This window comes from Somniosus microcephalus, chromosome 29 (genome assembly GCF_052327205.1).
Source record: "Somniosus microcephalus isolate GS21.2 chromosome 29, FLI_Smic_1.0, whole genome shotgun sequence".
Classification (NCBI taxonomy): domain Eukaryota; kingdom Metazoa; phylum Chordata; class Chondrichthyes; order Squaliformes; family Somniosidae; genus Somniosus; species Somniosus microcephalus.
The window spans coordinates 23,755,551-23,777,823 of record NC_141015.1 but is presented as its reverse complement, the minus strand read 5'-3'; the positions used below and the strand labels follow the sequence as shown (position 1 = coordinate 23,777,823).

At 46.6% G+C, this 22,273-nt stretch overlaps 1 protein-coding gene across 1 annotated transcript in view; it reads left to right on the top strand.

Moving 5' to 3' along the window:
- The window catches only part of vstm4a (V-set and transmembrane domain containing 4a), a 66,326-nt gene that overhangs the window by 11,199 nt on the left and 32,854 nt on the right, over positions 1-22,273 (top strand). Inside the window, exons 2-3 of the mRNA XM_085970372.1 lie at positions 9,739-10,131; positions 19,315-19,383. Of these exons, the coding sequence (XP_085826498.1) occupies positions 9,739-10,131; positions 19,315-19,383 (462 nt within the window). The remainder of the gene's footprint in view (positions 1-9,738; positions 10,132-19,314; positions 19,384-22,273) is intronic.

Genomic DNA, 22,273 nt, shown 5'->3' with positions numbered 1-22,273 from the left:
GAATTCCAAAGATTCACAACCCCCTGAGTGAAGAAACTTCTCCTCATCTCAGTACTAAATGGCTGACGCCTTATTCTGAGACTGTGCCCCCTAGTTCTAGACTCTCCAGCCAGGGGAAACTGCCTCTCAGTAGCTACCCTGTCAAGCCCTGTAAGAATTTTATACATTTCAATGAGATCACCTCTTCTAAACTCCAGAGTATAGGCCCATTCTCCACCATCTCTCATCATAGGACAGCCCTCTCATTCCAGAAATCAATCTAGTGAACCTTCGTTGCACCGCCTCCAAGGCAAGGATATCCTTCCTTAGATAAGGAGAGCAAAACTGTATACAGTACTCCAGGTGTGGTCTCACCAAAGCCCTATATAATTGCAGCAAGAGTTTCTTACTCTTAGCCTTTATTGCAAGGGAGTTGGAGTATAACATACCATTTGTCATCCTAATTGCTTGTTGTACCTGTATGTTAACTTTCCGTGATTCATATACAAAGACCCCCAAATCCTTCTGAATACCAACATTTACTAAATATTCTGTGTTTCCATTTTTCCTACCCAAGTGGATAATTTCACACATCCTCATATTATACTCTATCTGCCACCCTCTTGCCCAATCATTTAACCGGTCTATATCCCTTTGCAGCCTCTTTGCATCCTCCTCACAGCTTACTTTCCCACCTAGCTTTGTATCATCAGCAAACTTGAATACATTGCACTCAGTCCCCTCATCTAAGTCATTGATATAGATTGTAAATAGCGGAGGCCCAAGCAATGATCTTTGTGGCACTCCACTAATTATACCCTGCCATCCTGAAAATGACCTGTTTATTCCTGCTCTCTGTTTCCTGTCAGGCTGGAGGAGGTTGCAGGGATAAGGAGGGGCGATGCCATGTAGTGATTTGAAAACAAGGATGAGAATTTTGACAGCTGATACAGTGGAGCTTCTCTTCCAGTCAAATGTTCTTGTGGCTTCAAGATAAAGAACTTCCACTGATCTGCATTTGTTTCCTTTTCCCAAGTGCTCACGAAGGTGAGGGATGCTCGTGATGGAGAACCTATTGTCAGAACTGAGCACTCCCATACAGCACAAGGTTGATAATCAGTTTATCAAAGCTGAATCGCTGAGCCAGCACATGCCTGACAAATACTCCAGTTGCTAAGCGCCCAATGTTTTTTTCCTGGGTGGGCCTGACCTTCTAATATGGCCTTCCAGTTTACAGACTCTGGCCTTAAAAGGTCAATTTGCCGCTGGCATTCTCTTCCGTGGCACCAGTTGTCCTCCCCAACTCAAAAGGAGAGCTGCCTTCATAGCAGCAGAGGCCCTTTAAGAGCTGCTGGCATTAGAAATCCCACTCAAATGGCCTTGGTACTTTCCCAGCATATGTAGGGAGAGAGTGGTTTTTAAAAAAAAAAAAGGCTAAGCAATTGTCAGAACGTTGTAGGTTCAGGTCGTGCTCCAGAAACTTGAGCACATGAGCTGCACTGTTGGAAGTGCTCTCCTTCGGATGCGATGTTAAACCGAGTCTGCTCTCTCGGGTGGACGCAAAAGATCCCATGGCACCATTTCGAAGGAGAGCAGGGGAGTTCTCCTGCTGTCCTGGCCAATATTTATCCCTCAACCAGCATCCCTATAAAGCAGATTATCTGGTCATTATCACATTGCTGTTTGTGGGAGCTTGCTGTGCACAAACTGGCTGCCGCGTTTACCTACATTATAACAGTGACTACACTTCAAAAATACTTCATTGGATGTGAAGCGCTTTGGGATATCCTGAAAGATTCTATATAAATATTGGTATGTTCTTTCTTTCTACAAATCGAGCAGTTCCAACAGCACTGAACCAGGACTGCCTTATCGGCCGCATAACACCTCCACTCTGCCATTACATTTTGCCTTAACCGCAGCTTCAGAAGAATAGCCCCTATTATATTAATAAAGAAAGACTTGTATTTATATAGCTTTTCATGACCACCGGACATCCCAAAGTGCTTTACAGCCAATGAAGTACTTTTTTTTGAAACACGGCAACCAATTTACGCACAGCAAGCTCCCACAAACGGCAATGTGATCATGACCAGATAATCTGTTATAACCATGTTGATTGAGTGATAAATATTGCTGGCCGTCAGGCAAGGGATGCACTCAGCCATGCCAGATTCGCGTAAGCTAACGCTTCAATCACAGGTAGCTGGCACATGGAGATGAATATAAGTCCGACATTCTCAAAACCCCAGGCATCATCTGTCTAATAAACGATGATTTGCGCTCCGTGTCACCACCAACATTCTACATGGAAATCACCCTGAGCCCTCACTCTTGAACTTCCATTTCCCAGATCACAGAGGCCATACTTTAGGTGATCTCAGCAGATCATTAAACCTTTTTCTGCACTAAACCCATGTAGACCTCGAGCTCACCTCCTCAGCAATTTGCAGCCAAGCTGCCTTGGTTTGCTGAGGAGGCCTCCTTCCGTTTCCAGGGAAGAGGACCTCCTGACTTCCTCTAACTCCCTCAACAAGAGCATGGAGAGAGCCCTCATTGAACCTTAGTTTTTGGGGCTGCCATTCCTGCAGCTCCCAGCACCTTTAAGAGAAAAAAGCATTAATATTTCTAAGCGAATGATTGGAACACATCTGGCATTTTTTCATTTCATAGTCAGCTTATAAAGCCATATATCAAAAAATCATGAATCTCTTTCTGGAATAATATGACCAGCCATATCATTCATTAAATTTTGCTCAGAACAGACGCTGTCAACTCCCCTTTCTAGATAAGACAGAACCAAGCCATCCCAGTGACATTTGTATGCAAAGGGGACATGGCCCCTTTAAATTTTCAAACATACAACACGTCGTCAGACGCGAGAAACTGACATCCTCCAAGCAGTTCGATAGCAAAATACTGCGGATGCTGGAAATCCGAAATAACAACAGAAAACGCTGGAAAAACTCAGCAGGCCAGGGCAGCATCCATGGAGCGAGAAACAGAGTCAACGTTTCAGGTAGAAGGGTTTCGACCCGAAACGTTGACTCTATTTCTCTCTCCACGGATGTTGCCTGGCCTGCTGAGCTTTTCCAGCGTTTTCTGTTGTTATTCCTCCAAGCAATTGGCTGGAGGGACCCGCACGTTGGCCGTAATGAGGCCAATCAAGGCAAAATCGTAAGTTGTGGGAGGAGGCAGCCGGGAGCGGGTCCGAAAGCTGCCGAGCAGCGGACCCGCCCTCAACCCGCCTCCGTTAATGAAATTGAGCCCAACATGTTTTTATGAAGTGGAAATCGTGTTTGACAAATTTATCAGAGTTTTTTGAGGATGTAACTAGTAGGGTAGATAAAGGGGAACCAGTGGATGTAGTATATTTGGATTTCCAAAAGGCTTTCGATAAAGTGCCACATAAAAGGTTATTACACAAGATAATACACATAGTAGCATGGATAGATGATTGGTTAATGGACAGAAAACAGAGAGTAGGGATAAATGGGTCTTCTTCAGGTTGGCAGGCTGTATCTAGTGGGGTGCCGCAAGGATCGGTTTTGGGGCCTCAGCTATTTACAATCTATATTAATGACCTAGATGAAGGGATCGAGTGTAATGTATCCAAGTTTGCTGACGATACAAAGCCAGGTGGGACAGTAAGCTGTGAGGAGAACAGAGTCTACAAAGGGATATAGATAGATGAAATGAATCGGCAGTAAGGTGGCAGATGGAATATAATGTAGGAAAACGTGAGGTTATTCACTTTGGTAGGAAGAATAGAAAAACAGAATATTTTTTAATTGGTGAGAAACTTTTAACTGTTGGCGTTCAGAGAGGTTTGGGTGTCCTCGTGCGAGAAACACAGCAAGCAAGCATGCAGGTACAGCAAGCAATAAGGAAGTCAAATGACATGTTGGCCTTTATTGCAAGGGGGTTGGAGTATAAGAGTAAGGAAGTCTTGCTACAATTGTACTTCTTCTTAGGCAGTCCCTTGGAACCGAGGATGACTTCCTTCCTCATTAAAAATGAGTTCTCAGGTGACTGATGAGTCCAATGTGGGACCTACAGTCTCTGTCACAGGTGGGGCAGACAGTGGTTGAAGGGGTGGGTGGGTGGGGTGCTTGGGTTGACGCGCGCTCCTGGCGCTGCCTGCGCTTGGCTTCCGCTTGCTCCCGGCGAAGAGACTCGAGGTGTTCGGCGCCTTCCTGGATGCTTCTCCTCCACTTTGTGCGGTCTTGGGCCAGGGATTCCCAGGTGTCAGTGGGGATGTTACACTTTTTCAAGGAGGCTTTAAGGTGTCCTTGAAGCATTTCCTCTGCCCACCTGGGGCTCTCTTGCCGTGCCGGAGCTCCGAGTAGAGCGCTTGTTTTGGGAGTCTTGTATCGGGCATGCGGACAATGTGATCCGTCCATCGGAGCTGATTGAGCGTGGTCAGAGCTTCGATGCTGGGGATGTTGGCCTGAGCAAGAACACTGACGTTGGTGTGCCTATCCTGTCAATGGATTTGCAGGATCTTGCGGAGGCAGCGTTGGTGGTACTTCTCCAGTGCTTTGAGGTGCCTGCTGTACATGGTCCATGTCTCTGAGGCATACAGCAGGGCAGGTATCACTGCTGCCCTGTAGACCATGAGCTTAGTGCCGGGTTTGAGGTCCTGGTCTTCAAACACTCTCTTCCTCAGGCGACCAAAGGCTGCACTGGCACACTGAAGGCGGTGTTGGACTTCGTCGTCGACGTCTGCCCTTGTTGACAGTAGGCTCCCGAGGTATGGAAAGTGGTCCACGTTGTCCAAGGCCTTGTCGTGGATTTTGATAATCGGGGGGCAGCACTGTGTGGCGGGGGCAGGTTGGTAGAGGACCTTTGTCTTACGGATGTTTAGTGTAAGGCCCATGCTCTCGTATGCTTCGGTGAAGGTGTTTACGATGGTTTGGAGTTCGACCTCCGAGTGAGCGGTACCAATTGTACAGGGCCTTGGTGAGACCACACCTGGAGTACTGTGCACAGTTTTGGTCTCCTTATCTATGAAGGATATACTTGCCTTGGAGGCGGTGCAATGAAGGTTCACTAGATTGATTCCTGGGCTGTCCTATGATAAGAGATTATGTAGAATGGGCCTATATTCTCTGGAGTTTAGAAGAATGCGAGATGATCTCATTGAAACATATAAGATTCTGAAGGGGATTGACAGGGTAGATGCTAAGAGGTTGTTTCTCCTGGCTGGAGTGTCTGGAACTAGGGGGCATAGTCTCAGGATAAGGGGAAGGCCATTTAAGACCGAGATGAGGAGGAATTTCTTCACTCAGAGGGTTGTGAATCTTTGGAATTCTCTGCCCCAGAGGGCTGTGGATGCTGAGTCTTTGGGCTGGATTTTGTCAATGGGAAGCTTTTGGAGGCGAGACTGCTGCTTCTCGGCTTTCAAATCCGCTTCCATCAGCTTCTGGCCAACCAGTGGGATTTTCCCGATTGACCTTGTTAAACCCGCCCTGCGAGCTCAGCAGGCCAATTAGGGAGAAGTCACTGACAGAGCACGTCTGTGCCATCTGTCAAGATTTCTTGAAAGACGAAATGTCAGCGTTTGTCAGCTCTGTGAAGCTGTCAAACACTGACATTCTGTGTTGTTTCATGAGTCCTTGTGTTCAGAACTCATCAAACCTTTCAACTTTGCAGAATCACCTGGCTGTTGGTTCGGCGGATCCAACAGCCAGTCTGTGAAATCTACAATGAAGATGCTGGGACTCCGAATCCACATCGGCTGAAGGCTGTAGGCAGAAACAAAGCTAAGTGAACATTTTATAACACTAACACTCACCTTACATACTACTCCACACTTGCACCCATCACTCATCTCTACATCTCACTTTCAGACCCCCGCAGACCTCCTTCTCATCTCCTGCACTCTGGCGGGGTTCTCCGAGGTCAGGAAGCCTGCACTTCAGAGCTAAAAATAGCGATAATCCCTTTTTCTGCCTGTTAACTACCTGTTAACAGGCAGTTAATAGGATTTAATCCCTTTCCCGCCTCGAGGAGACGAGACCCGGGGCAGGACGGCTTCCCACCTCCAGGCAAAAGGGCACGGAGATGGGATGGGGGTGGGTTTGCCAGCCACCCCGACATCCTGCAACTTTACCGGTAGTCCTGCCTCCATACCCACCTCCTCAGGGCTGACAAGATCTAACCCTTTGAGTATATTCAAGACTGAGATCGATAGATTTTTGGACTCTAGGGGGATCAAGGAATATGGAGATCGGGCGGGAAAGTGGAGTTGAGGTGGATGATTAGCCATGATCTTATTGAATGGCGGAGCAGGCTCGAGGGGCCATGTGGCCTATTCCTGCTCCTATTTCTTATGTTCTTATTTAAAATACTCTTAGTTTTATTCTCCTCCCCTTATAAAACACCATTTCCTTCTTTGCACAATCACAAATCTAGCCAAACTGAACATTAAATTAATCGCCACTCCGCTAGACTCGGGCAGACTCTCCTGCAATCCCCATCTCAAAATTGTAGAGGGTGCTACGGCTAAGCCACAGATGAAGGACTTCTTCACTTCCTATATGAGTTGACCCGATGGCCTGTCTGAGTGATCCTGCCAATCTGTAGCCACTTGTTAGCAGTTTCCTGCTACGAATCTCATCCACTGAGAAACATGTTGCAGCTACGCAAACACAGGAGTCCCAAAGCCAGAAATAAGAAAGGGCTTTCAACCTATTAATCTGCGTTCGATTCAAACCCAGCTCCGACGGATGGAAGGCCAGTGTGCTGGTACACTGTGCCACTCAATCCCAAAGTTTAATTTTACGAAAATGAGCTATACTTTCCAATTAATGATTCAGGCCAAAACATTATAGAGAACACTAATTGTATTCACATTTTCCAGTTGATGTCCTATAATTGATACCATTTAGCATTCAGAGTTTTCATAAACAAAACAAGCCTTTAAACAAGTAGTTCAAAGCAGATCTGTTCATCCACCAGTTTCAACCTAAATTGTGTGACAACTTTATTATTAGATGAAAAAATGACAAATAAAAGCTGAGACTCACACTTGCACTTTGAAGAAATGCAAATATAGAACTTGGACAGATGTTGAAAATTATGGTGTTAAACTAAGTCATTTGCGCTCTTAGAATAGCTTGAACTTCAAAAACATTTTCAATCATATACCGTACAAAACATTATTAATACTGAATGGGAGAATGCAATTAGAATAATAGATGGGATCCAGCACAACAGTTACAATGTAAGAACACTGGACTTTCTATGAAGAGACCCAAGATTGAACCCCTGTCCCAATTTACCTTGGTACAGTGATTTTGCCACTCGCATCTAGGTCATCTGGGAGAGGGGAAGGTCTCTTTAAGTGTTGCAAAAATACTGCAGATGCTGGAAATCTGAAATAAAAACAGAAAATGCTGGAGATACTCAGCAGGCCAGGCAGCATCTGTGGAGAGAGAAACAGAGTTAACGTTTCAGGTCGATGACCTTTCGTCAGAACTGGAAAAAAGCAGGAAATGGAACAGATTTTTAAGCAAGTGCAGGGGCTGGGAAAGGGGGGAGGGGATGAAAGAACAAAAGGGAAGGTCTGTGATAGGATAGAAGGCGGGAGAGGTTAAGAGACATTAAGAGATATTCCAGGCAAAAGGAGGTGGTAATGGGACAGGTTAAGAAACAATGTTGGTGGTTTTCAAACATTTGTGTGTGGGGAACCCCCTGCAAATATAAGCATAGTCCCAGGGTTCCTCTCCAAACATTAACACACGCTCCTGGAACCCCTGACTTAACTCCCGAACCAGAAGGCCCAAGGCGCGTCCGGAATTGGGCCTCAGGCCTCATTGTAATGAGTGCCTGGAGTTGCCGGCACCCGTTGCGCCTCCAGAGCCGGCTTTCAGGTTAGCCGTGCTGCAATTTGGGCCGTTTGCCTCACTGGCCGTGGCTCTCGGGAGCCCCGTGGAGCTGGGAGGAGCACAGGGAAGTAAGGAAAATAAAAACGACTTACTTTTTAGGTGGCAGCTGCTTGTTAGGCCGCAGTAAACCCACCAAAGCCTGAGCGTAGCCAGCTTAGTGCCGGGTCTGCTCAGTGCTGACGAATATTGCTGAGGGGCCCTTAAACCAGCGTTACGGTCCTCATTAACATATGCAAGGGGCCTGATGTCTGTTTAAGGAAGCCGCCTGGGACACCTGAAAAACGCCCGCGGTCAGTATGGCGTATTTCAAGCGTCCCTGGGATGCAGGTCACGGCCTTGAGAAATCTGGCCTTTTTTTCCCCCTCTGTTTTCCACCTGGAAAATGGGCACAACTGGGACCAATTTCTACCCCAACAAGTTTTATAAATGTAAAGCAACAAACAAATATTAGTAAGTCAGCAAATGCAGAAAAGCACAGAAGTCTGAGGATAAACGGACAGAAAGCTGATTACCCGTCTGACTTGCTCTCATCTGCAATAACAACAGGAAATGCTGGAAAAACTCAGCAGGCCAGGCAACATCCGTGGAGAGAGAAATAGAGTCAACGTTTCAGGTCGAAGACCCTTCATCAGAACTGAGAAAAAAGCAGGAAATGAAACAGATTAAGAAGCATGTTTGGGGGCTGGGAAATGGGGGAGGGGATGAAAGAACAAAAGGGAAGGTCTGGGAGGGGGGAGGAGACACTAAGAGATATTCAAGGCGAGACGAGATGGTAATAGGACAGGTAAAGAAACAAAGGATGGCTCTAGATGAAGTGTGAAATGCGCTGGCAGAGTGAAAGACAGCGGCCATGTGGGAGAGAGAAAAAGGAAAAGGCACAAACCAAAAGTGTGGATAAAAAGTATATTAAAAAAATATGATAAGGGCCGAGGTTACGATCTGAAATTGTTGAACTCGTTATTGAGTCCGGAAGGCTGTAAAGTGCCTAATCGGAAGATGAGGTGATGTTCCTCGAGCTTACGCTGAGCTTCCGTGGAACAATGCAGGAAGCCGAGGATGGTGAGGTCCGAGTGGGAATGGACCCCAAGACTCTCAGGACGCCAGTGTGAAAAACGAAGTTTTGCACCAATAAACGCAACTCCTGGGAGAGCAACAATGGTAAAAATTATAGTTGCAATAGCATAATACCTCTTACACTGTTCCAATGAAGCTCAACGTAAGCTCGAGGAACAGCACCTCATCTTTCGATTAGGCACTTTACAGCCTTCTGGACTCAACATTGAGTTCAACAATTTCAGACTATAACCTCTGCCCCCATTTTTCAGGCTGTTTATATTATTGTCATCCCCATTTGCAACATTTTATCTCCCCTGCCTTCTACCTTAGCACAGAATGTTCCTTCCTCCCCTCCCCCTTTCCCTTCCTCTGCACCTGCTTAAGATCTGTTACACCTCTAGCCTTCTCCAGTTCTGATGAAGGGTCCCAGGCCTGAAACGTTGACTCGTGTTTCTCTCTCCACGGATGCTGCCTGGCCTGCTGAGTGTTTCCAGCATTTTCTGCTGTTAATTTATAAATTATATTTCCCTGGTGGACCATTGTACGTTATCTACCTAAAAACTACAAGGCCATTTATTAAGGGGCAACAAATGAATTGAACTATGATTTCCTTTGGATGTTGGTAAAGGGAGAACCTTAAGTGGTTAAATAGGCATCTATTTGAAGGAAAATGCTATTAAAGTAAACTAGATGTATAATATTGATAATATATAATAGTATAATGATACTATGTAATAGTATAACATTAGCAGTATTTATTGATATTATGTAATAGTATAATATTGACTATATGTTTGACACCTGGTTACAGATATCTGTGAGGCCTTGAACGTCATTGTAACCCCAGGGCCTGTGGTGGAGTTTACTGAAGGACAACGAGGCACTCTATTCTGCCGAGTATCTGAACAGAAAAGGAGGAACAGTTACTTGTCTCTGGTGTGGCTCTTCTCAAATTCATTGTATGACAATCAAAGAATCCTAAGGCTGAACCGGACAGGCCATGTGCAAGTGTTTCGTAACTGTCGGGAGCGCCATTGCGAGCTCCAGTTCTTTGAACAGGGCCCAGCCAAGGTCTATGTATTGATCATCAACAAGTTTCACAATGATGATGAAGGACATTACAGATGCAAAGTCCAGGAAATTGCCAACCTAAATAGGAAGTGGCTGTCGATATCTAATGGAGACAACACCACAGAAGTGAAAGGTAAGAATAAGCTACCTATTGATCACCGAGAAGCTTTGCTTAAACGTGCAGATAAAATGGTCGGATGCTCTTCAAATCGTGAAGTTAGAAAACGATTGCAATAAAAAATGATAAATGATTCTCGTAGTTTTGCCTCACTATTCTCTTGTTGGCATAGCAACGATGGAGGTGAGAATACAAAATGCAGTTGTATGCAATCTTTACTGCATTTAACAGGGTTTAACACCTATGACTAACTGCATTTACAAGATTAAATAAGTGTGTGTGTGATGAATAAAAAACTATTGTTGTTTTTCCAGTTGCACAATTCTTGTCCCGATTCCAGCTCTTCTCTCAGAGCTTCCATGACAATTTCTTGATCCAGACTTTCCCACGATCCTTTACTTCAGCCAAGCCTCACTCGATGACTTCCCCATAATGGTCTCTGTTACTGTGGTTTTTTTGGGGGTGGGCGTTTCATTATGTTGCAATACGCTGGCTTGTTCTGAGCTGACACTAATTTGTTTCATTTAAGAGGCTTAAAACCATCGAAAAGAGGGCACTTCAATCCCATTAGCTGCAGTCAAAGGCAAACCCCAGAGAGCTGGTGGTACTCAGTCCCCTGTGTCACTCAGTCTCCTCATGATAGACTCTCAATTCTTCCAATATTGTTTCATCTCTACTTTCTATTGCCCATTATTTTTCTGGCTGGATTTCAGCAGTTAACATCCTGCCTTCATTAAAATACATTTGCATGGAAAGCCCAAGTCTTGTAAACATCTTTCTAGTTTTCTTTCAAAAAAAATCTCTCAAGATGTTTTCAGAGATCTGGGAGAGAGATTTGAAAACCGTAAACCCTAGTTCTGGCTTGGCCCAGCACTGACACTATTCATTCTGGCTAAGCTTTCTGATCCAGCTCCAAATTCACTTCAATTGCCAATTCTATCATCTGAAAACACTTTATGTAATCTTGCTGATACTTCACAAGACGGAGAAGGGAACAAAACCCTTACAAGTTGAAACCACTACTAGTTAATGACCAGACATTTGTCACCCTGTAGGATGAACATACAACGGTACTCATTTTGGAGCGCTGTACCAAAATTCACCCCACAATAATTCAAAAATACCTCCCCCCCCCGCAATGAGGAAAGGTAAACTGTGCATGACATACAACACTATACAAAGAACACATTGTGATGGAACCATCTGTCAGTATATGGAACATGGCACATATTGATCCAATAAACTAATAGTTGGAATGATCCACTCGAGAGAAAGGGAACTTTTCAGCAGTGTAAGGATCAAACTCGGCCTTATTTGAATGCTGCAATCTGATTGTTTGAAATGGTATCACGTATAGCTGCTCAGAGTGCTGCAATGATGTTACACAGGAAGTGCCCACAGCGAGAGTAGGGTGGATAATAATTAGATTAATGGAAAGTTATGTGACAGAAAAAGCTATAAAACTAACTGAAATTCTAAAATCTCTAATGCGATTTAGAGCTTATGGGCTTTGGCCTAATGCCAAATTAATAACATGCTAGGAGACATGGGTCTGGAGGTATTCTGTCATTTTCTGAAGACATTAATAGCATAGAATAGGCAGCTGAGGGTTTCCCGCTCATTCTCTGAACATGCTATGAATCCACTTAGAAATATGGCCAAGTGAAAACCCTCTCTGCGAGACAGAGGAACCTATAAGAGTAGAATCATAGAATGGTTACAGTACAGAAGAAGGCCATTCGGCCTGTCGAGCCCATGCCGACTCTCAGCTAGTCCCACTCCCCCGCCCTTTCCCCGTAGCCCTGCAAATTTCTTTCCTTCAGATGCTTATCCAACTCCCTTTTGAAAGTTGCCTCCACCACCCTTTCAGGCAGTGCATTCCAGATCTTAACCACTCGCTGCGTAAAAAAAGTTTTTTCTTACGTCGCCTTTGGTTCTTTTGCCAATCACCTTAAATCTGTGTCCTCTGGTTCTCGACCCTTCTGCCAATGGGAACAGTTCCTCTCTATCTACTCTGTCCAGACCCCTCCATGATTTTGAACACCTCTCTCAAATCTCCTCACAATCTTTTCTGCTCCAAGGAGAACAACCCCAGCTTCTCCAGTCTATCAACGTAACTGAAATCCCTCATTCCTAGAATCATTCTTGTAAATCTTTTCTGTACCCTCTCTAAGGCCTTCATATCCTCCCTAAAGTGTGGTGCCCAGAATTGGACGCAATACTCCAGTTGGGGCCGAACCAGTGTTTTATACAGGTTCATCATAACTTCCACACTTTTGTACTCTATACCTCTGTTTATGAAGCCCAGGATCCCATAAGCCTTTTTAACTGCTTTCTCAACCTGCCCTGCCACCTTCAACAATTTGTGCACATATACCCCTAGGTCTCTCTCTTCGTGCACCCCTTTCAGGATTGTACCCTTTAGTTTATATGTCCTCTCCTCATTCTTTCTACCAAAATGTATCACTTCATACTTTTCCACGTTAAATTTCATCTGCCACATGTCCGACCATTCCCCTGAAATACAGCAAGCAAAAATATCTAGTGCAAAAAAAATAAAGAAAATCCAAAAATATTTGCAGGGCCTAGACAGAAAACGTTTGAAAATTACTGGGCTATAGGAAGGAATCTTGCAGGATTGAAAAAAAAATCGGGCGGGTAGACAATTAAATTCAGCCGGGTGATTGGCTGGAATCCGCTGTCTTCAACTTTAACCTCCTCTTCTGAACGGGAGACCAAGGCGCCTGCCTGCGGTCAGCGGGGATCCTTCTTTAAATATGTAGATCGGGGTCCGATAACGTCACTGAAGCCCCGTCTGAAATTTTAACTCACACTTGAGTGGGGAAGTTGCTGTGGCTATCCCACCAGGTAAAGTCAAATGAGAAGAGGATCGGAAGCAGAAGAGGCCATTCAAGGTAAGTTTTTTTTTAAATACTTTCCACTGAGGGGCTTGGAGGATCAGGAGTGCTCCTCCAGGCCCCACAAGGCAGGTTTAGGCCTCCCCTGCTCTCCGGCCTGCCATTCCACCGACCCCCGCCTTGGGAACCCCGGACCCACGTTTCCCCAAGTGATGCCGGAAACCTACTGGCAGTTGCAATTTCCCACATTACAACAGTGACCACACTCCAAAAAGTACTTCATTGGCTGTAAAGCGCTTTGAGACGTCCGGTGGTTGTGAAAGGCGCTACAGAAATGTACGTCTTTCTTTCTTTTATTGCTCCCTCACACTTTGTCAACTGCTCTGAATATGAAAGGTGTGGAAGAGAATATGCTGCACATGAGATCTACAACAAAAACTACGGGCTGGATTTTCTCAATGGGAAGCTTTTGGAGGCGGGACTGCTCCTTGCCGGCTTTCAATCCTGTTATATCCGTGTACCTTAATGTTGTGTCCTTCAATAATTAGACAACAGACTGCAGGGAACGATTCAACAGGTGTTTACTGAATGATGGTTACTCTAGAACTAACTGTACAGATCACTACTCAGGGTTTATATACAGGTGTGGTCACTGCCGGTACTACAGTATACAGGAGCTGTAAAAAGTAGTTCTCTCCCTTAAGGTATATATACATTATACATTACAATTCCTCCCCTTTTTAGATTAACAGTACCATAATACTCATTTAACAATTAACATTTTTAATATACAATGTTATATGAAAATAGTCCATTCATATATTCAGTCTCTGGGGAGGCTTCCTGATTCTTTCTGGATAACGCCTTTCCTGAGTGTCTCGCTCTTGGTGCGGAGGCGATTCTAGCACCCTGTCGTCAGTTGATTCATCAGCTTCCAATGCTATTGTTTCTGAGGTAGATGCGACCTGTACGTCGGGTTCCTCACCAGGTACGCATGGCCGAGACATGGGGTTGACTCGTTCCTGTGACTCTAGCATCTGGTCAGCATGGCATCTCACAATGTCCTCCCCAACATCCACTGTGTACATTAGTGGCCCCTGCCATGTGCATATCGTTCCTGGTTGCCATTTCTCTGTTCGGTAGTCGCGGGCCAAGACTGGTTGCCCTACATTGAAGCTCCTTGTTGGCTTCTCATTGATGTGCTGGAATTGCTTACTCTCAACATCTCTTCGTACATTTGGTCTGAGCAAATCCAGACGAGATTTCAACCTTCGGTTAAAGAACATCATGGCCGGGGCCTGGTTGGTGACTGCATGTGTCGCATTTCTGTAGGCTAACAGGAAATTGTCCACCTTATGCTGCAGTGGAATGTCGTCATCGCACATGGCCTTTACTGCTTTTTTAAAGGTTTGTACGAACCTCTCAGCCAATCCATTTGTGGCTGGATGATACGGGGCGGATGTGTAATGCCTTACCCCATTCCTTTTCATAAATCTTCGAAACTCTTCGGACACAAACTGTGGTCCGTTATCAGAGCAAATCTGCTCTGGCAAGCCGTTCCTGGCAAAAATGGTCCGTAGGACTGCAATAGTTTTCTCCGTGGTGGTGGAGGACATTTTGATCACCTCAGGCCATTTCGAGTGCGCATCCACGGCTATTAAAAACATTGAGTCCATGAATGGACCAGCAAAATCAATATGCACCCGTTGCCATGGAGATGAGGGCCACTCCCATGGGTGTAGAGGGGCATGTGGTGGTGCATTTTGGACCTTCTGGCATCCTGAGCAGCTCTTTGTCAGGTCCTCGATTTGCTGATCGATCCCCGGCCACCACACATAAGCCCTAGCAAGGCTTTTCATTTTCACCCCTCCCAGATGACCTTTGTGAAGCTCATTGAGCACTCTCTCCCTTAACTTGGGTGGAATTACCACTCGGGATCCACACATCAAGGTCCCCTGGCATACTGACAGCTGTTCTCTTCTGGATGAGAATGCTGGCAACAGTGAGTCGCCATGTGCTGGTCATCCCTTCACCGTCAAATCATATACCCGAGACAGTGTCGGGTCATTTCGAGTCTCCTTCTCTATACCAGCGTTAGTTACTGGCAAGCATTCAATTATAGTCGAATGAAATATTTTGACAGGATCCACTGCTGGTGCTTCCTCCGCAGTAGGCAGTGGCAGGCGTGATAGCCCATCAGCGTTTCCATGCTGTTTCGTGCCCTTATACTCGATTTCATATTGGTGCGCCCCTAGAAAAAGGGACCATCTTTGTAGCCGTTGCGCAGTCATCACCGGAACGCCCTTCTTTGGATTAAAGATGGAGACAAGTGGTTGGTGGTCAGTCAGCAAGGTGAACTTCTGCCCGTGTAGATAGTGATTGAACTTTTTCACTCGCCACACTAGGCTGAGGGCCTCCCTGTCAATCTGGGCGTAGTTATGCTCGGCTGAGGTTAGTGACCGAGACGCAAAGGCTACTGACCTCTCCGAGCCGTCTGGGAATTTGTGCGACAGCACCGCTCCAATGCCATAGGGTGATGCATCACATGCCAACCGAATTGGTAGTGCTGGGTTGAAATGAGCCAACACCTCTTTGATGTGATCAATGCTTTGCTCTTCTGGAAAGCTCGTTTACATTCGTCACTCCACTTCCATGGTACCCCCGTTTGCAGTAGGGTGTTCAATGGGTGTAGTACGGAGACAAATTCGGCAAGAACTTATGGTAGTAGTTCACCAGCCCGAGGAACGACCTCAGTTGTGACACATTTTCCGGTGCTGGAGCCTTAACTACTGCCTCAATCTTTTCAGGGGACTTATGTAACCCCTCTTTATCAATAACGTGGCCACAATATGAGATCTGCTTCTGGAAAAACTCGCATTTGTGGCGATTAGCTCGGAGCCCATATTCCTTCAATCTAGTGAGCACCTGCTCCAGGTTGGCGAGGTGATCACTGTCATTTTCGCCCGTGACCAGGATGTCGTCCAAATAACACTGGGTCCCTGGAATCCCTTGCAGGACTTGTTCCATTGCCCTTTGCCAAATAGCTGGAGCTGATGCTACCCCGAACACCAGCCGGTTGTATTGGTAGAGACCTTTGAGTGTTGATCGTGAGGTACTGTTTCGAGGCTTCTTCTACCTCCATTTGCAGGTACGCCTGGGCCAGATCAATTTTAGTGAAGCGTTTCCCTCCAGATAGCGAGGCGAAAATATCTTCAATCCGCGGAAGCGGATATTGAACAGTGTGAAGGACTTGGTTCACTGTCACCTTAAAGTCCCCACAGATGCGAACCTTCTTTGGTTCCCCAGGCGTATTACTCAAAGACCTCTTCATTACAGGAACGATGGGTGTAGCCCACTCGCTCCAGTCCACTTTGGACAGTACTCCTGAACGTTCCAAACCTTCCAGCTCTGCGTCGACGGCTGGGCGGATCGCATAAGGTACCGGTCTGGCCTTAAAAAAACTTTGGGCTTGCATTTTCCTCTATTTTGATCGTCGCTGTTATGCCTTTTAGTGTTCTGAGTCCCTGCTGGAACACTTCTTGTGCGTCAGTTAGCATTTTTGACAGTCGTCCAGGTGTGACATCGTCATCCTTTTTGGCCTCTACATATAGGTCCATTTTTGGTGTTTCCTTGCCGTTATATATAACGTTCACCCTTATTTTTCCTTTGGGGTAGATTTTTTGCCCCGTGTACGTCTTCAAGACAATCTTTGTATCTCTCAAGGGTATATGAGAATAGCCGCTTGTAGTCCCTTCGGTTTATGACTGTTAGGGCTGATCCTGTGTCCAATTCCATTTTCACTTGGACTCCTGCTATCTTGAGCGTGACCCAGATAGTTTGGTGATCCTCCGTTTTGATCAAATTATGTAGTTCAGACAACCCAGCTCCTTGCTTCCGGAGTCTGTATCACTTTTCTGTTCGTCTGAACTACTCTCCGTCACCTTATGTACCTTCTTGTACTTCTCCTGTGGAGATTTCTTGCTGCTGGTTTTCTTTCCCGACCTACAGACTCTTGCTATGTGTCCTACTTTTCCACACTGTCTGCACACTTTGTCCTTGAACCAGCAATCATTATGGTCGTGTGTTGTTCTGCCGCAGCGATAGCACTTCACTGTTCCGTATGACATTTCATTTGTGCCATATTCTTGCGGTCTCCGTTGTATCTCTGCAGCGCCCCGTGTGGCTACTTCGTGTGATACTGCAATGCTGAAAGCCTTGTCCAGCGTAAGATCCTTTTCTGATAGAAGCCGTTTCTGGGTTCCTTCACTTTGAAGCCCACACACAAACTTGTCCCTTAAAGTATCTGCTAGTCCCGTTCCAAACTGGCAGTGTTTCGATAGCTTGCGCAGTTCCGTTAAATACTCAGCATTACTTTCATCTTTATGCTGGTTCCTTTTGTGAAACTTAAATCTTTCTGCTATCAGCAGCGGCGTGGGGTTTAAGTGGTCCTGTAGGATTGACACTATGCTTTCAAAATCCTTTTCTACTGGCTTCTCTGGGGTTACTAGGTTTCGTAGTAAGCCATACGTTTTTGCACCCATTGAATTCAACAATACCAGCGCTTTCTTGTCACCTGGCACTTCATTCGCCTTGCAGTATACTTCTATGCGTTCGACATATGTCGTCGAATCTTCGACTTCATTGTCGAGCGCTGTGATGCTGCCACTCTTCGGCATTTTTGGGTGTGGTTAGACTGGCTTAAAATGGCGTATCCCGCGCTTTCCTTTGTTCCCCGCTGCGGCTTAAAATGGCGTCTCCCGCGCTTTCCTTTCTTCCCCGCTGCGGCTTAAAATGGCGTCTCCCGCGCTGCTGCCAACGCCGCTCTCGGCGGTCCTCGTGGCAAATGGCGACGCCCTGTGGGTTTCGTGCGCTGCTCCTGCGCTGCTGCCAATGCCGCTCTCTGCGGTCCTTGTAGCGATGGCAGCACCTCGTCTCTCCCCCGTTGATGCTGCTCGGCCCTTGACCACTGGCTGCGCTCTGCTCTCTCTCGTCTCTCTCCCCGTTGACGCCGCTCGGTCCTGAACACCGGCTGCGCCCTGTGCGCTCTGCCCTCTCTCTCTCTTCCCCCGTCGACGCTGCTCGGCCTTTTTCTGTGCCGCTCGGTCGGGCTCTAGCCGCCGCTGTCCGGGAAGGGTCTGCGCAGTACCTGTTGCCAGCCCGTTTCGCTGGACCACCGTGACTGGAAGCCAAGCCTGGCTCTCGACAGCCTCCCCTGCGATGCTCAAATCTCCGCTGGATGACTGGGCGGTTGCCCGTGGTCGACGCCCGTGCTTCTGGACTCTACCTCCTTCCACTGTTCTCCAGGAGCGAATCCCTGGGAGGTGATGCAGAGTTGCAGGTAGGTTCGAATCTGCGTCGTCGCCAATGTTATATCCGTGTATCTTAATGTTGTGTCCTTCAATAATTAGACAACAGACTGCAGGGAACGATTCAACAGGTGTTTACTGAATGAGGGTTACTCTAGAACTAATTGTACAGATCACTACTCAGGGTTTATATACAGGTGTGGTCACCGCCAGTACTACAGTATACAGGAGCTGTAAAAAGTAGTTTTCTCCCTTAAGGTATATATACATTACATACATTACAAATCCCGCCTCCATCAGCTTCTGGCCAACCAGCGGGATTTTCCCCTGATTGACCTTGTTAATCCCAGTGGGCTCAGCAGGCCAATTAGGGGGACGTCAGTGACAGAGCACGTCAATGAATGACATGCCATCTGTCAAGAACTATTGAAAGAAGAAATGTCATCATTTGACAGCTCTGTGAAGCTGTCAAACACTGACATTCTGTGTAGTTTGATGAGACCTTGTGTTCAGGACTCATTAAACCTTTCAACTTTGCAGAAATCAGCTGGCTGTTGGATCAGCGGATGCAACAGCCAGTCTGTGATCTCTACAATGGAGATGTCGGGGACTCTGGCTCCACAGCGACTGAAGGCTGTAGGTAGAAACAAAGGTAAGTTAACATTTTCTATCACTTTCCATTCACCTCACATACTTACCACTCCACACTTGCACCCATCACTCACCTCTACATCGCACTTTCAGACCCCTCCGGCCCCGCAGATCTCCTTCTCGTCTCCTACACCCTGGCGGGGATCCCCGAGGTTGGGAAGCCTGCACTTCGGCGTGAAAAATGGGGATAATCCTATTTTCTGCCTGTTAACTATCTGGTTTGTCACCCGCCCCCAAATTCTGCAGCTTTACCGGCAGTCCCGCCTCCATACCCACTGCCTCGGGGCTGACAAAATCCAGCCCTAAATGTTTAAAACTATGCATTTGGTAATAATGATCAAAGGAGCATAAAACTCACATGGTTATTTTGATTTTCTTTCCAGTGCGTCCACCACAGACAACCACTGTGCTGATCTCGGAGAGTACAAGCGAAACTTGGACACTCTTTGAAGGTAAAGTGGTTTTTCCCTCGCAGATTGAATTGCATATTCTCACTGCGGGAATCTCTCTTGAGCAATTAGCCAGCCATCACTGATTACTGATGGGTATGACCAACAAAACTCAGGCAACCGGGAGCAAGTTGTATGGATTCGAGCGGACATATAATTAAATGTCGTGGTCACGTTACTGCACGGCAGGTGATGGCAGCCCTGACCCAGAGGTGGAACAGTAAAGAAAACGAGATAGGAACCTAGGAACAGGAGGAGGCCATTCAGCCCCTCGAGCCTGTTCCGCCATTCAATTAGCTCTTAGCTGATCGGCCCCTTAACTCCATCTACCTGCCTTGGTCTGTAACCTTGATACCCTTGCCTAACAAAAATCTATCAGTCTCAGTTTTGAGATCTCCGCAGGCCATACACACGAGCAAATGGGGGTGCTTTTGTGGGAGTCTCCAGAGGCAAAGACACCCCAATGGGCCTGTCATCTCAGCAGAGGCAGTGAAGTAGTTTGATGCTCACTGGCCTGTACTGACCTACCATGGCCATTTGGCAAGGCACATATCCATCTGAATCTTGCTATGTAACCATGCTTATGTAACTTGCGTTTCCCTGTGTCCATTCGTGTGCGCGTTTTGGCTGCTGCTCCGGACCCGAGCCCACCACTTCTATTCCTCCTTTTTTTCCCTTCATTTCACTTTACCTCTCCTAGGCCCTGCTCTCCTGTCATCATGCCTCCTTTCATTTCTCCCCTCTTGGGTACTCTACCCTTCCAAATCCCTACCCCAACCCTTCAGCACGCCTCGAACTTCCTACTCTCCTGCCGCCGTCCCAGACTTGACGCTCCGGAATTCCCTCCCTAAACCTCTCCGCCTCTCTACCTCGCTCTCCTCCTTTAAGATGATCCTTAAAACCGACCTCTTTGAGCAAGCTTTTGATCATCTGCCCTAATATCTCCTTACGTGGCTCGGTGTCAAAATTTGTTTGATAACTGTGCTGTGAAGCACCTTGGGACGTTTTACTACATTAAAGATGCTGTATAAACACAAGTTGTTGTTGTTGTTGAAATGTGTAGCCATAAAGCTCGATTGTGTTTACATTGCTACGGAAGCTGCCTCACAATGTAAAGCAGGCAGTTTCTAAAGACCTGCCCTGATAATGCACAACCTCTGCCCAAGCGCCAACTCGGATCCAAGGCGCTGCAGAAACTGCTTTGTTTATGTTACACAGAACCTGATAGAATTTACAACACAGAAACAGGCCATTCGGCCCAACTGGGTCTAGGCCGACGTTTATGCTCCACACGAGCCTCCTCCCACCCCTCTTCATCTCACCCTATCTGCATATCCTTCTATTCCTTTCTCATGTATTTATCTAACTTCCCCTTGAATGCATCTGTGCTACTGCCGTCAATTACACCATGTGGTCGCGTGTTCCACATTCTAACCACTCTTTGGGTAAAGAGGTTTCTCCTAAGTTCCGTTTTGCATTTATTGGTGACTATCTTATATTTATGGCATCTAGTTCTGGTCTCCCCCACAAGTGGAAACATCTTCTCTACGCCTACTCTGTGAAACCCCTTCATAATGTTTAAGACATCTCTTTGGTCACCCCCCACCACCACCCCCACCCCCCATCCAGCCTTCTCTTTGCTCGAGAAAATAAAATTCTGGGACAAAATTTCTTAGCGGCAAAAACAAAATAAAAAGTGACAATCGCAATTCTGAACCTACAGTAAAGCAATAGCACCATTAAACACAGTCTGTGCTCGCGAAGTATCTGCTTCAGGGTGCGCAGTCATGGGGTTTGCTTTTTGTTACTGAGGCACAAAACGTTTCTGAAGTCGGCAGAAAGCCTGCTCCGCAAATTTGAAAATCCTGTTTATAAACGAGGGATTCGATCAGCGACATTGAGAGCTGCGATCTGAGGCTTTTGGAGAGCTTGCAAAGGGTTTGCTAAAAATCAAAAAAACATCCGAGCAACCCAAAACGGATACAGATGTAGGTTCCCAATACCATTTTTCAGGTCTCTGGATACAAGGGCCGCGACCTTACCTGAGGAGGCACGTTGGGAGCGGGACTGCTGGTTTCCGGGTTCTAGTCCCGCCCCCAGTGACGTCTGACGAACAGACGCTATTTTCCCTTGATTGGCCTTGTTAAGCCTGCCTTGCGGGCTTGCCGGCCAATTAAGGGAAAGCCGGTGTCAGATGGCGTCAGTGCATGACGCTTCATCAGTCGGTTTTCTTAAAGGGACAGGCCCCATAATTTTTTGACAGATGAAATGTCAGTGTTGAAGTGCTGTCAAACACTGACGATCACTGTTCAAAGGTGAGCCCTTGCATCCAGGCTCACCAATGACTCTCTCCTTAGGAGAAAACAGATGGCAGCTGCATGTGAGATTGGAGAAGCCATCTGTCAATTCTCCCGATCAGATGAGGCTTCACAGAAACATCAAATCTTGTCACCTGCAGATACATATAAACAGAATAAATATATTTCTCACTACATTCTCTCACCTGTCATACTTACCTGTGCACCATTGCACCCAGCACACTACCTCTGCAGTTGTTATTTGCACACTTACACTGCAGCAGACCCACAGCTCGCCTCGCTGACCCTGGCGGGGTTTCCCGCCGTCGGGAAGGCCGCATCAGCAGGCAGAAAATGGTGAAAAGCCTCTTAACTGCCTGTTAACTAGTTAATTGGCTCTAAATCCCTTCCCACCGCTAGGAAACGGGTCCCTGCATGAGATGGGGACCCGCCTCCCGGGAAGCTGGTTCGGAGGCGGGTTGGGAGCGGGGTTGGGACCCGCTCCCAATTTGTCCCATTTTCCCAGCAGTCCCGCCTCCAACCCCGCCTCCTCAGGGCTGGTAAAATCCAGCCCAAGGATTTTCAGTCATGTGCAA